The sequence below is a fragment of the Copadichromis virginalis genome, linkage group LG19 (genome assembly GCF_057382275.1).
Source record: "Copadichromis virginalis isolate Kocher_CV1m ecotype Utaka linkage group LG19, C_Virginalis_male_GT1.1, whole genome shotgun sequence".
Taxonomy (NCBI): domain Eukaryota; kingdom Metazoa; phylum Chordata; class Actinopteri; order Cichliformes; family Cichlidae; genus Copadichromis; species Copadichromis virginalis.
Genome location: NC_140636.1, coordinates 28496097 through 28511967, shown reverse-complemented (window position 1 = coordinate 28511967; position 15871 = coordinate 28496097). Strand labels below are relative to the sequence as shown.

The 15871-nt window shown below is 41.2% G+C and overlaps 1 protein-coding gene across 2 annotated transcripts in view; it reads right to left on the bottom strand.

The window, feature by feature from the left end:
- Positions 1–4382: 4382 nt before the first annotated feature.
- cdin1 (CDAN1 interacting nuclease 1) overlaps positions 4383–15871 on the bottom strand; it is a 54665-nt gene continuing 43176 nt past the window's right edge. For both annotated transcript variants that reach the window (XM_085441199.1, XM_085441200.1), the window contains exon 12: positions 4383–5840. In XM_085441199.1, the coding sequence (XP_085297325.1) occupies positions 5672–5840 (169 nt within the window). In that variant the 3' untranslated portion in view covers positions 4383–5671. The remainder of the gene's footprint in view (positions 5841–15871) is intronic.

Below are 15871 nucleotides of genomic sequence, written 5' to 3'. Positions count from 1 at the left end.
AAGCTCAGGACTGTGACAGGCCTAAGTGCTAGCTGCAGACACATGGTATATCAGATCTCAGAAGAAGGAACTCCAGATATGCTTCCTGGATTTATTTGAATGCAGCGGGTTATGCAGCAAGTGCCACTGTTTTCACAAATGGGAGCTTAGCTCTAAATGAAATACGTCAATCAGCAAGAAGCCAAGTCAACAGCTTTCTCTTTAAAATACTGTTGCATACCATTTCTATTGCCAAGCTGCTCATTTCAACTAAGAGCATGTTGAGTTGCTCATTTAAAGCTACTGGCCAGACCTTGGTTGCATGTGATCTTTGATTTTTGCAGGCAGTGCAGAGCTTTAAAATTTTGTTGTTGTTGTTTTTTTTTAAAGCTCCCGTTCGTGTCTTGTCCCATAAAGCCAATGAGTCATAGGAAACTAAATTATCCTCCCCCACCCTTCAGTGTGGATTTATTTGTCATAGTTGTTCAGTTTCCCTCAAACATACCATCTGTCCTCCATCATGTCAATCAAAAATCCACCGCGTTGCCATTTAAAATCCCCCCAACCATTTTTCTCATGATCTATTGTTGTTTTTAAATAACAGCCTCTGATTAGCGGGTAGAGCTTCCTAAAAATAAAAATGAAGTCTGTTCGCGTCTTCCTCGGCTCAGAGAAGAGAGACCGCTTTTTCCCAGTGCTGTTATTCAAGCCCTCACAACAAAAAAATAAATAAAAAATGTAAAATCTTTTTTGTTGTTGTTGTTTTCTCTTTTCTTTCTTTCCTTCTTTTTTTTTTTTTACATTTCATACTGGCTGTTTGGACTCTTCCTGGATATAATTTTATTTATTTCCATGCTGTGATGTCTGGCTGGCTGAGGGAGGCTGAGAGGATCCTTACTAAAAGCACTATGCTGCCTGCGGCAGAAACAGGCCAGAGCTCTCTTCACATAAATAACACAGGAGCGTGGAGAAAGTCCTTTTGGTGGTCTGCTAGAGGGATAGAACCAGCTCTTCCAGGTTCTCTCCTTTTTTCATTCTCTGTGTCTCAGTGGTCTATCTATGAGCTTGGATGAAGAAGCATAAAACAGCAGGATGTGGAAGAGATTGGTCCAAGATGTACATCTGAGTGGATAGTGGACTTCCAATAGCCTGCAGGCTGAGACCAGACAGAGTGGATGCTGTGAACTGCATCAAACTAATCTGACACATGGGAGTCCCAGATTTAAGAACTGTAACCAGTATTATAATAAGGTGTAACTAAATCACCTTACACATTTCTTTTTAATGTTGCAACAGCAAAAAATTATGAATAATATGATCTCAATTTTCCTCTTAAACTTTTTATTAACATGTGCATATATTGTATTCAGGTTTTTAAACTTTTGAGGTTTCCACATTTTATGGTCTTCTCATAATGCATTTAATTATTTTTTTAGTGTGTTGAGAGCATTAAGTGTGTTTTGTTAATTTATTAAAAGAAAAAAAAACATCTTTATTAGGTATTCAGATTCTTCGCTCAGTGCTTGATTAAAGCACCACTGGAAGCAACTGCAGCCACCGTTCTTCGTGGGAAAGATCCTACAAACTTGGAATCTCTTTTCTCCCTTTCTTGACAGAATTGTTTAAAGTCAATTATGTTGGGTTGGGAGTGCTGTTATGCAGCCATTTCCAGGTCTATAAATGCTCCTTTGGAGTTCAGGTGCAGACTTCACACAGTTTTCCCAAAACCACTGCTGTGTTTTTCTCTGTGCTATGCTTTGGGTCATCTTCTTGAAATGAAACCTTTGGTAACCTGAGACCCTGAGCACTCGGGATCGAGCTATATATTTCGGTTTCCCTGTTTCCCTCTATCGTGACTAGTCGCTCATAGCACAATTCCACCACTACTGTGTTTGACTGTAAGATGATATTAATGAGGTTATGCTCAGTGGCCTGTCTCCTCTATGCCATTGAGAACTGAGAACAGAAAGATCAAAATTTTTTTCATGGTCTGGAAGTCGAACTGCCTTTTGGCAAATCTGGGAACACAAAGTGTGCTGGCTTAGCCTCTGAGGGAAATGTTTGTATCCTTTGATCACTGTTTAGAAATGCAAAAAACAAGCAATACCAGTATAAACAAGTGATGGTTTTTGCATAAATTGTTACAAATGCCGACCCTTTTACTTTTCACATGGACCACTAGCCTCTTTGAAAGCAAAACCTGCTCAAATGTGTCTAGTCAATAGCCCCTGGACTACCAGAAAACTTCCTGAACTGCTTGACTTTTACCTACAGATTCTACATATTCATATGCAGAATCTCATCCTGGTGATTATCTTTTAGAAAACTCCCAGTGGGCTGTCATGTGTCTTTTAGTGAAGCATGGATTTCATCATGCCACTCTACCACAAAGCTATAATTGATAAAGTGCTGCACTGAGAGCTGTTCTGCACTAAGCTACTCCCATCTTCAAAAAGCAAATGGGTGGAAAGGTCTGGGGAGACTGTTGGTGGTTACAAACTTCTTCCACCGAGCTCCTGGGCACTTGACATAATCATGTCAAATATTTCTATGGCAAATTGCTCTACACACTTTAGAATGTATCACCCCATTGATAATTCTTTGGATCACTTGGCTCTCACTCTGACACACACAGTCAACTGGGGGACTTTATATAAACAGGTGTGCTTTTCATTTTGGTGAATTAGAGTTCTGTGAGGCGTTAGGTGGATTCCAGTCAGGTTTAGGAGCATCTCAAAGACCCCTCATAGAGGCTGATGTATTACAGTTCCAGTTTACTATGCTAATGGAGTATTTTTGTCTTTTATTTTCACAAATTAACAAATTACTTTGAAAACTTCGTATTACCTTACCTTGGAGTACAGGAAGAAGAGACCCCCCCCATCCCCTCCCCAAATAAATAAGTAACTAGTAACTATTAATTTTAATTTTAAGAAAATTTGGAAACTTACAACTTACAACTTTTTGAATAATCTATATATTGTCAATGGGTTTTTTTCCAGTGCAAAAAATAAAGAATGTGTAGTTTTGTTTTTGCTGTATGCCACTTGAGGATCAAATTTCTCCAGAACACGGGTGTTACCAGCCCCTGGAAGTGACCTCTCCAAACTGGCCTTATTTGGAGAGCACTCGAGTGCCCCATTGTTGTGACAGGAACAATGACTCTAACAGGGGTGGGAGAGAAAACACAAAATACAGACGTCTGGCTCTTAAAAATCATCAGAATGAAACTAGTTTTTCTATATTTGCACTCACATCATGGAAATCTGGTCACCTGACACTGATGCCGTGGCTCGCCTTTGAAGTCCGTTTTAAAAAAAAGCTTTATTTAGTGCACATTGTGTGCAGAACCTAATTTATAGGAGCTGACCCTGGCTACTCTTTTGTGCAACAACCACCTTGGAAAACAATGGCAGGAAGGCTTGAAACTTGAGAGGAACTGAATCTGCTCTTTTCAATTTTTTTTCTGCTCTTATTGAATGGAGAATTTTCCCTCCCCGAGTAAAATAGCTCTGTTTTTTTTGTCCAACAGGAGCCATAAAGTGATGTCTAAGCATACCATGACCAGGCATTCGCGCCGAGTTTAACTGGACACATGGGGACAGTTGTTTTGTACCACAGTGTGCAGAGAGGCGGGGGGGCACAGAGGAAGCCATGGACGCCTGGCGACCCAGTGGTGACCCAGTGGCCTCCTCATGGAGGGGATCAGGGCCTAGATAGGGAGTCGGCTTAAGGTTAGAGGTTTAAGGGTAACAAATCAAGCAGCACTTTAATGGTATTTAACCCCTACATACCATATCTCTCCAACTGTTTGAACAGTGCATAAATGCAGGCCAAACATAGGAACACATATTTTTGTTTCATATGGGGAAGTTGTCTTAAATAACAGAAAATGAGGCGGTCGGATTTGGTGATTAATAGACTGAAGACAAAAGCTTTCCACTAACTTTGCACCTGAGGTCTGTTTTGACTCATTTCTATGCACAAGAACACGTGAAGCCTGCAGTTTGAAAGCACACTATGAACAAAAATAGTTCTTTGTGAATGTACTTTCTGAGGTGACAGCATGTTCTTCACCCTTTCACTTTCTTTCCTCTTATCGTTTTGTGTGCCATAAAGAAAGGGGCAGGACAGGGATCCCCTATAGGCAGTGCATATCTGCCTCTAAAGCCATCACTCAACTTTATGTTCACTTCTGGTTCTCCTAGCCCGGCTGTGTTTCTTCCATTAGTATCCACTCATAAAATGTACCACGGTTATAAAGATGTGCAATAGACGACTACTAGACAGTCACTTACCTTTACATGGTAATCAGGTGTTTCTACGTACCTGTCTTTTACCTCACTTGCCTAAACGTGCCTGATATATAAAGTTTATGATTTTGACAGTAACGTGGGAACATATTAAAAATAGTTTACACAACACATTTATTAATATTTACATGTACAAAATAACACATGGAAGTACAGTAGTTTTACTTTAAATTGTTACAGGTTAAATGTGGGACAGAATGCAACAAATGCTGATTCTAATAGTCTTTTTATTTATTTTTTATTACTGTGAAACAAGTAAAAAAGCTCCTGGTTTTGATATTTTACTAAGTAAACACACTGGTCAAGCAAACGTAGGTTCACAAATGCGAGGATAAGCTCTTCACTTATTTTATATCCTTTTAAAGTGAATACTGTTAGGCTACCACATTACTCCCAATTTCAATATGGCTTTGCTTTAGGCAAACTGTCACGGCTATGCTCATTATTTTATGACATTATGCAGTGAAAAATTATTAATATATTCAACGTAAAAAAATAGAAAATTATTCAATTTTGTTCACACCTATTGGAAATTCTATCAATAACTTTAACTCTACAGTAAACATGAAGCCAACAAATGTAAAAAAAAAAAAAATTCCTTTTTTGTAAATGTATCAAAATTTGCGCTTAATTAGGTTAGTGGAACTTTGAATTTGAATATTAGTTGCGCAGTTAAGAAATAAACACTGACAGCAGCATGAACAGTTCTGTCAAGCATATGTGCTAACAAAAAAAAAAAGATTTTATAATGTGAAAAGGGTCACTGAGGGGCCAACCTTAATCAGAAACTATCCTGTTTATCCCGCTGGAGAGTGACTGAGAGGGCACTGAGTGACGCAGGTGAGAGACAGGCGTCACCCAGCCCCTAGACCGCACCTCTCTTATCTGCCTATGGAACGGAGGAGGAAGGAGTGACAAAGGCCAGGGCCTGAGCGTGATAAGGAAGGCCCTTATGTCCTGCTTCGGCCCTGGCTTGCACCGTAGCCTCCAGTGCAAGAGGCCATCCAAGGGCCAGGTGTTGACCACGACCAGAGCAGCCTCCCAGATCATGTTTTTCATTTACAGGTATGACTATGAGTGACGTCAGATATATAGAGAATGCTGGTGTGCATTTACATGCGGCCGCTTTGGAGCAGTGAATGAGAGGAAGAAAGGGAGAGAGAGAGCGAGAGAGAGAGAATGAGGGTCAGGTGAAGTTCAGGGCAGATTTTTTGCCAGTAGTCTCACACTGCAGGAAAGCCAAATTGCTTCCGGATCTAGGTATCCACCCCTGCAAAATTCAGTGTTCGTACCCTTCCCACCTCCTTGTTGTCATCCCTCTTTCCTCCCATTCATTCTTTCATCTGTACTTTGGTTTTATTCTTGCTTCTGATCTTTTCTCATTCTTTGTCTTTATTCTGGCTCTCAGGTGATCGGTCTTGTTGCGTGGCATGGCACAGGGTGACAATGTCTGTAGGGAAGCAGTCTTTGAGTAGGATACCTCTGTCTCTCTGGCAATCCAGCTCTCCAATAAAGCCATACCAGTAGATCACAAGGCCTGGACCAAACCTGCAGTGCACAAAAACAAAACAGACTGTTAGTACATTACCGCTGCTGTTTTCAAGAGTTCTCAGTGTGCAAATACTGAGATAGACTTTCAAATTCATATCTGAAAATGCTATTGACTTTGGATAGGAAATACAGAAAACATCAGGAATAGGTTAGTAAAGAGATAGAAAGATGGGACACTAGTGAGATGGATCTATGAGCGATAAGATGGCTTAGGTATTTTTCCTTTGATCACATCCAGGAAACTTGTGCTGAATCAAACAAAAACACCGCCAGGAAGATAAAGATCTTTCTGACAGGGTGATACACACTCAATCACATTACAATGGCAGTGAAATAACAATAATCTATCTATAACAAAGCACTACACCAAGGCCTCCGGATCCTGACATCAGAAGCCTTTGGTGCATAAGAGAGCATGCAGAGTTCAACACACTGCATATGGTGGTTAAGGTTAGCTAGTCAAACAGTGTCCAGCTGTTTCATTTACCTTCATTTTGAGGGGGAAAGCAATCTGCACTGCGGCAATAAAGATTGACTTTCCAAGCAAATGTGAGCTCAAATTAGGAGTGTTTAGATATAGGATGTTTTTGTTTATTTCCTTGTAGAACCTGTAGCAACTGTATCCCTAAAGATGTGCTGAAAGATGCAGTAACGCTTTAAACAGAGGAACTCGTCACTTGGAATGTGCAACTACATTTTATTATTTCTTTTCAAAAAGGAAATAAAGCAGCTTTCAAGATATTTATTAACCCCCAATGAGCCACCAGTGGCCCCTCTCTTCTTTGAACCTTAGCTGCCACGCATAAAGACGTGTCACAGTTGAACTCTTGAGTGGAGAGCACTGTAGCTGCTAGATGCTAGAGCAGATTCAGGGGGCTGACAGTACTGCTCTTCATCCTTGGACAGTTAACGCTGTTGTGGGGCCTCTGGAGGCCAAGACAGGAAGCTAGCTAAAGGGCCACAGAGAGCAGTACAAGTTCAGCTTCAAGGTAAAGTTCATAAAATCTTTTGACATTTTGGTTAGACTATAAGAACTATTATAGATGCTGTATTTACAGAAATCTTTAGTTTGCAATTTAAGAATTTACTGTAAACACACAGATTGCATTGTGACCACAGAAACAATAAATTCTCAGCCTTTGTTCTTTTTCCAGCTGTTACATATGTCTTGTTATAATGACTGGTCTCGAGGCAGTGCGCATGCTACATACAGTTCCCGTGTGCAGACAGACGCATGTACATGAAGATATGTGCACCTCCTTCTAAGCGGCCCTCGCAGTAGTGTACATGCTCCTACACCCCATCCCTGCATTCTGCGTTTTACAGCGCGTGATTTATGGTGCTGTATCTGTGAGCAAACAGGCCAAAGCCAACAGCCCCGAAGAAAGCCTGCAGATGCACGCTCTAAGTTCACCACAGTGTCACACACGTAGCTCACCCTCTCAACACTGCACAAAACTCAAACCCTCAAATTCTCGCCATTTCCACGCTCCACTGCTGCACATGGCCGTCAACTCTTAATATGGAAATGTTTTGGAAACAAAACCTAAACATTTACATTAGGTGGCTTCAGAAAAGGGCTTATGTGCTTCTTTTTATTCTGCCGCCGTTCTCTTTGTATTTCCTGTGTTCTGGATGTATGCGTGTGTTTGGGGAGGGTGAGAAGCGTAGAACGGGCAGACTGGTCGGCACACACTGGAAAGAGGCAACCTTCTGAAAAGGTTAAAACTGCACATCAACAGATAAGGCAGCCGTGCACGATTCATCATGTCCCAGGTCTGTCAAGGGAGGCTGAGTACAAATTGAAACAAGCAAAATTATAAACACTGGGGAGCCATGTCACCAAGGCCTTTCCATACCGTAAAGAAAATAAATGGAGTTTGAATCCTTCTCAGGATTAATACAAGTCAATACTACTGGGACCTTGAGGTAAAAATCTTGGACTGGGAATAGTAACAATAACACTGAAGGGGGAAGGGAACGGTCAGGGGGTCAAGACTAAGTCTGATGGTTCCAGCATGATTTTCTTGTGAAAAAGTCTAAAACTAAGTAGAAAGCAAGTAAAAATACACAGCAGGGTGCTTTAGGCACTACTACTGCGCATATATATATATATATATATATATATATATATATATATATATATATACTTATACTTCCTCTGAAGTTTGTGTGTTGGAACGCCGGAGGAAGTGAGTGGAAGTTCAGTTTAAATTTGTAGGTAAAATTATGGTTTATTATGTGGGCTGGCTCATTTTAAGCTGGCATGTGCTTATTACGCACACCACCTCGAAGTCAGAGTCAACCAACTTCCAATAAACACCTCGCTATGTAACGAGTTGGTGAAATTGTTTGTGAAATGTAGCTAATTTCAGCAAGAGGGCCACTTGACGAGCCTGGCCGTGGATTGCGGGCTGCCAGCCGTGCTTTCGTTAGTGTTAATGAGCTGCTGGTGGTCGCATTTTAAAGCAGGTGCCAAGCAGCTTACTACAACAGCTTAATGAGAGCGAGGCAGTAAGAAATAGAAAAAAAAACATGAATGGAGAAGAGGGAGTGTTATTAGTATCTGCCTGTGCACACACAACATGCCATGAAGCCAGCAATACGGAATATAATAAACACATGCGTAAAAATATACCAACTCTACCCTTCAAATAATTTGCAGACTTATTTCTTGATTTTAGTTCTTGCTTTTCTCATTTTGGGGGGGAAATGAAAGCATGGCTGAAAGCCCGTAATCCATGCATGGGAGGTCAGGTAGTGTAATCTTTTCAAAAATCTCTGAGTTGAACATTTCTGCTCAACACGCAGATCAAGGTTAACTTCCTTTGCTACATTTGGTGGAAAAAAAAAGAAGAAGCTTCAAGCACAACTCGGGTTCAATCACTTTTTCCAAAGTACATTACATGACATGACGAATTATCAATAAAATTGAGATGAATTTATGCTCGACTTTAAAATGCCCTCACTTCATTTTACACACCGCACAGGTCCACTTTAAACAAACACCCCAGCAATGATTTAGACAGTGCAAGCCTTCACCTGAGGGTGAAGTCTATGTCTCTGAGGTCTCTCCACAAAGACCTCTTTGTTTTCAGCATCCATACATCAGGTCACAAGGTAGGCAGCTAAAGCACTGCCAAACATTAGTGTTAGTCAGTCTTTTCTCAGTTTTCCCAAATGTCGTAATGGAACCCGCTCAACTTCTTTTAAGACAAAAAGCATTCAGACTGATTGTGAGAGAAGTACAGAGGCATAAAAATGTCTGTGTTGAAGTCTGACGAACTGCGTATGTAGTAAAAGACAGAGAATAAATGTGTAAAAGTAAGACTATTCTTTTGAGATCCCTTTGATAGATGTTCACCTATCAAAGAGTTATAAGAGTTTTCTTTATAAAAACAAAAACAAAAAAAGGTTAGATACTGGTGTTGTGATGTGTTATTATTTGCGAAAATTTACAGGGACGGCAGTGACCCAGAGCCTGCATGTCAGCAGGTGATACAGTTTTGCATGAATACTGTACCCAGCTTGTGTATTTTAATGACTTTGTAGTGCATTTTGCTGCAATTCAGCCAGACTGATGATGAAGACACCCCTGACAAGTAAAACTGCTGTGCACAAGTAGGATATTTTAAGGCTGGTTCTACCCAGAGGGGCGTCCTCGAACAGGGAGGTAAATAATCCCTTGCTACAAACTATACATCCGACTGTCCATAAATAACAGGAACTGAATGGAAGAGTTAACCTCCCACAGACAAGTTATTAACATGACCATAGCTAAGAATAGAAAACATTGTTTTGGTTTTTTTTACTTTCTCCACCCCCTACTTTGTCTCATTGAGCGGTGAAAAAAAACTTAATTCAACTTAGGTACTTAAAACACAATTATAAAGCAACCGCAGCACACGATTGTACATTATTATCACCAAAACCTACGCAAGCGTCGTAATTAAGGAGGAACAGAGAAGAATGCGGTTAATCTTTGTCACCAGTGAAGAGCATGTCATATTCATATGCATATGTAGTTTTTAAGCTAGAGGTGTGGAGGTGGAATGTGTAAGTATGAGAGTATGAGAGATGTGGGAGGTCAGGTCGACTCAGTGTGTTGTCAGTTTTATGTTGTAGTAGGAGATAATTTATGCTCACTAATGCAAGATAACAATACCAAAACAGAGACAAGAGGATTCCAGAGCTTTACTTGGTAAACACAGCAACCACTTCTGGAGCAGGATGTAGCCTGTGCCCTTTAAGGGATCACAAAATTAGTTGATGGTCAACCCGATTCAGCTTTAGCAACATTTCAGTCCCGTCCTACAAATGCAAAAGGTGAACTTTGTGCTCATTAACTATAAATGTAAAATAGGGAAAATAATATACTAATATTTTATATTTTCAATTCACCAATAATGCTACTAAAAGATTATATGGACAAATGGTTCAGCAATTTGAGAACAAAGTGTAATACTGCAAAGAATTTGGGAATTTAAAGATTCTGGAGAGATTTGTGCACACAAAAAACTAAGGTTAGAGCTTTTTCTATATGATAAATAGAGAAAACTGCTTATTTTTAAACATATGCATCCATAATTGTAAAATGTTTTTTTTTCTCCCCGTTAATTATTTGATCAGTTATCACTTTCTGGCTTCAAATTTCCCACAAGCTCCTATCACTTCAGCTACTTTCTCACAATAACCAAAACCTTATCACCGTACAGATACACAATCTGACATCCGACTGATACCTTGACTAACACATGATTATGTGAATGAGCAAATAAGCATTAACCTTATATTTATTTGCTGGCTCAATAGTAACTTACAGATATCCAACTTAATTACATTTGGTCCCAGTTAGAAACCATTCGCTCAATATCATGCTTCCAAAACATCCTCCAGCTGAAGGGAGGAGACTTAATCAGTGTTTTGAACTCGTTAAGTCCCTTAACTGAGCATGTCGCCTACCACATTAGCAACACATATCTGAGAAACAAGTGTGCACTGTGTGTGTAATGTGTGCGGGTTCCCTCTCAGATCTACGGTGTCACGGTCCAACACGCTTTGACACACTCTGGTCTGTATTGGATGTGAAGCAAAACTAAACAAGGTGTGGTCTGGCTCTAGATTTGTCTTTCCAGTGTTCAGAATTTGGCCCAAGCAGCGCAGAGTACACTACATACAACAAAGCGGCCTAATGACGACAGCTCTGTGGTGGCACCATAATCATAAAAAAAAACCCCAAAACTTGTCCTTCAGACAAAAGTGTCCTGTGTGTTAGTGTTTTGCAAAAAGGATTGTTTTGAACAGGCTTGTTAACATAAATGCAAGAAAAATAAATGTCCGTCTCGGTCTCTCCGGCTTTTAAAGGGTTAACGTCCAGGAACTAAGAGCACACCTGATCTTTTTTTTTTTGTTCGCAGATATCGACTCCTCACACTCCTTAATGACACTGTACATCATGAAAATGGCTTGATCTCTTCAGTTATGACACACTGAGTGGATATTCATTAACAGTTAATGCTGATATTAATGAATTCTTTCATGGTGATGACAGCACATAGAGTCTCTACCATATTGAACTGAAATCTTGAGCGGGTAGTAATTTTGTCTGGGAATCTTGATTTATGTAAATACATTTTAAATGTAGTTATAAGAACAAACAAAATAGCGGCGCTCGGGGATGAATATACTTAATGTTTTAGCAAACATTGAGTATATATAGTTTCAGGTACAAGCTGTCATCTGGAATGCCAGTGAAGCTGATGCCGGCTTATAGCTAGAATAAGTTTGTTTTACCTTTTAACAAAGGGTATACTTATCAGTGAGTGCCAGTATTTTGTTTGTTATCGGTTTTAATCGAGTTCCTATACATGTTTAAGATAATCTAAGTAAAAATATGATTTAAAAAAATAAACATCTGAGGTTTTCCCTTTTTTTAGATAATGCTCCAAGTTCTAAAAACTAAACATTGACCATAGTGCTAATTTGGAGATCAGTTGAAAGCCCCCCGGGCCTTTGATGAGTCCTCGTGTCTATGAGTTCTGCCTAGAGACAAGAAGCTCCCCATGGTAGTGGGCAAGAAGGCTGGGGGCTGGGAGGCTGTGCAGACAGAGAAAACCACATTGTCAAGGGGATACATGCTCCTTTAACCTGTTATTGTGAACTCCCAGCAGCCCTGGCCGATAATTGCCACCTGTCCCTGGGGAAACAGTCAAAGACAAGCATTGGGACAGGCATTTTTCTTTGACCATTGCTCCTTATGCCACACAGATCTGGACCTAATCCTGCCTTTAACCCCTGTAGCTAATGTGTCTTCAATTTAGGATGATCCCCCACTACAGGCACAGCCCCTAATCAACAACATTTTGTACTGTAACCCTATCCACCCTTGCTAGGGCAACATCAGTCTGAACGAGCGCCGGCACATCTAATGCATCCAGCGGAGGAACAATGTCATGCGTGTGTACTTATGGATATCATGTTTGCATATGAGGTCATGGGATGTGTGCCATGCACTCAGCTGTTTTTTAATCGACATAAGCTGTTGAAATAAAACATTTAATATCCACATGCAACTGTACTTAAAACCACAGAAACACAAACAAGTTGCATGAAATATATAATATGTAAGCCACAAGTATATTTTTTAAATGAGACTTTGTAAATTCGTATGGCTGCTCCTCATTGTTCTTCCATTCTGAAAAAGCCATGCTATCCATTGGCCCAAGGTCTCCATCAGGTTCAAGAATAAGTACTTCATTGTAAGTTCTGTTACCAGTTCAGTGAATCAAAAGTCATGGAAAGGCAGGTGCGAATGTTTGTTGTGTAGGCCTCTTGGCCTCTGCGTCCATGAGTACAACCCTGCCCCAAAATTAGAGTGTGGTCTCTATTGTCTCCCTGTGAGAGAAAGAGGCCTGGCTTTCGTCCAAGTCAGCACCTTTGGAAGTGCAGTCGTGTTACCACCACTAAATCAACATGTCAGCGCCCAGCCCAGTGAACTTCTTCACCCAAACTCCACTGCTTACAGCGACCCCACACACTAATGAATTGGTGTGAATGCCTATCTGTCTGCTAAAATGAAATGGGGGAAAGGAGATATGAGGAGTACAAGGGTGGGAAAAAAGTAGATTTGTCTTTCAGGTGTTACAAAAAATATTTGCAGTTAGGAAAAATGATTATCACTGTCCTGTTACTCAATCAGAAAACTACTGTAGCAAACCAGCCAGCGCCGGGTTACCGTAGCCTCCGCATCAACCTTGGCTTCTGTGTCCAAAATGGAACTGTCCCACTTTAGGGGGGGCAAGTGTGGAGAGAGATGCAGGCGAAGGACCACAGAAATCTGTGTGCTTACTCGGCAGTCTGTTTACATTCCTGAGGGTAATTTTAGCCCCTGGGGGGAGTAAAGCAGGGGGGGCCGACATGTTGTTGGGGCTTGTCAGTGTTCCACGGGCCAGCCGGCACAGTGGCGGCACCTGGACATCTGGGTGGTAAATATACATATACACACAGATATACCTCCTGCAGAAAAACCACTGGATACCTGCTTGCATCACTTATCAAGGTTAAGGTTATTATTAGGGAATTCTAAAGGTGAAGTTGCATTTTCCACACAATATCAATAGCTGCTTTGTAAAATGATTAAACAGAGCTACGCGATATCAACGAGGCCTTCTGAAAACCACAGGACTAGCCAACAGGCCCAACACAGCAGAGTGCCATTAGTTTTGGACAACACAGGATATCCCCAGTGTTTGTACTGACAATCTGGGGTGCAAATCTAATTTCACTGTAGTTTTAAAAAATTTGCTAAGCAAACAAAACAATAATCCTAGCTCAAGAATAGCTTAGGGCTTCTGTGTGCCTGTCGGGATTTGTCTTTTTATTACTCCCAGCCCACAGTGTCCCTTCAAAGTGAAAGAAAGCAAAAAGTCCATGTGTTTGCTGTGTTTGTGTGTGAATGCAATTGTAAGAGTAGGACAGGGAGATACAGAGAAGGAGGGAGGGAAAGAGAGACTCTGAGCTTATCGAAACTAATTAGGCAAGGGATCAGGATGGAAGTTAAATACTGGGCTACATGTAATGAAAGAAGCAGAGTGGGGGACATCTAGGGGTCAAGCCCACACCAAACAGTGGTCCTCAGGCAATCTGGTATTGATTTTCACTCGTTTGGGGATGAATGTGGATGGGAGGGAGGGAGACGAGGAGAGGCAGTAGGGCAGTCTAAGGGTCTCGTGAGTTGTCAACTTGACAGTTTAACCCCTTTTGGAGAAGAACAAACAAACAGAGGGATCTCTTGGGCTGACAGTGTTGATCTGTCATAGCGATGACACTGCAAAGCCCCACAGAATGGCCACACAGGAGAGGCGAGTGAGGAGGAAAAAAGGAGGGAGGGTGAGCTGATACAGATATGCACAGGCACATTCCTTAAGACTCAGAAGATAGGACTATGCTCCGCTCACCTTAAAATAAAAATTCAGGAGGACAAAAAAAGGACCATTCAACTGAGTCTTTAGTCTGGGTTTAATTTAATGTTATGAAAATCAAAAATAAATACAGTAACTTATCAACTAAATACTTCTGTGTATGGTTTTTCTTATAAACCTGTTTATGTTATGATGGCAGACATTAGATCAGACCAAAGTGGAACTTCAGGACCTATTTTGATCATTTTCCATGTCAAAAAGTATGGGTATCCCTGATATAGCAGTACTGGTAATGGTCCACAATCACACAGACACTCAGATGTCAGTGCTCGTCTCTTGTCAGTCTGTGAAGGCCATCACCCTCAAGCACCTTCCTTCTCATGTCCTTAAACACTCGAAGACCCTTCCACTCTTTCCCTCAGACTACCTCATCGTTTTGTCACATTGCCAAAGGGGACTCCATTACCCTAGCTAACTCTCACTTATACTTAACACACACACACACACACACAAAGGATAGTCACAACTAATGCTGCCCACATCAAATTAGAGAGGCCCCTATTGTCCCTATTACGGCCCGGCAATGCTCCATCATCACGGATGCTACGGGGTCCCTCACTTGTCAGAAGTTGTCAGACAGATAGGGAGACTGGATACACACAGCTGACAGGTAATCTTAATGTCTTCAATTAGCCCAATTAGGCCTGTCATAAACAATTCGATAAGTGTTCAACCAACGCAAACAGATAAACGCACGCACAAGCGCACCAAAGTACACACGCTCACACACCAAGGTCTGCAGGGTATTAATGAGAAGGGTAATGGGTATATCAGTGGACGGTTGACTTGTCTTTTGTTTCAAAGAGGGGTGTGTCCCCATCCTTTGCTCTCAGCTGTGCACTGCTGGCTGCTACCTGGTCAGTTCAAATTGTACCATCTCCTTTCATTAGCACATCGCCGACTGAGAATCTGAAAGGCCGTGACAAAATTCATTTGAGACGAGTGGGAGCAGATTGCCTGAAGCAGGTGCTATAAGGGAGATAAAACAAAAGCAGCACCTTTGTGAGGCTCGGTGTGCACATGGCTGCGTGTGTTTTCCATCTGTGTGTGTATGTGAGAGAATTTTCCCTGGTCTTCAAATTCTGTTCTTTTCCTTGCTGCGGTAAATGGGTAATGACACAAAAGTGCTTTTGACAAAAAAGGAAAGGTACCAGAGAGGAATCGGCCCAGCACACTCGGAGCATTTACAAGGCTGTGGTGAAATCTAAATATTATTTGAAGCGTGACTAAACAGGCCAACACCTTTCTGTGCAGAGGATGTGTGCTAGCTAACGCTGTTTGATTTGGTCTTTCCTTTATAATATCTTATCGCCGAGCAAAGGTGGCACCCACACTGCATCCTCGCCTTTTGTCCTCTATACGTTTCTTTATCTATTTGCATTCTCTATCAATACAAGTTTCTGCAGGGACGTGGAACATGTTGAAGGGGCTGTGAAGCACAAGCTTATGTTTAAAACGGAGATTCCACAGTTTGCAAACACGAGCGTTGTGCAAAGTTAGCATCAATATTTAAACAAGAACTTCACATCAACACTGCCTTGATCTTAT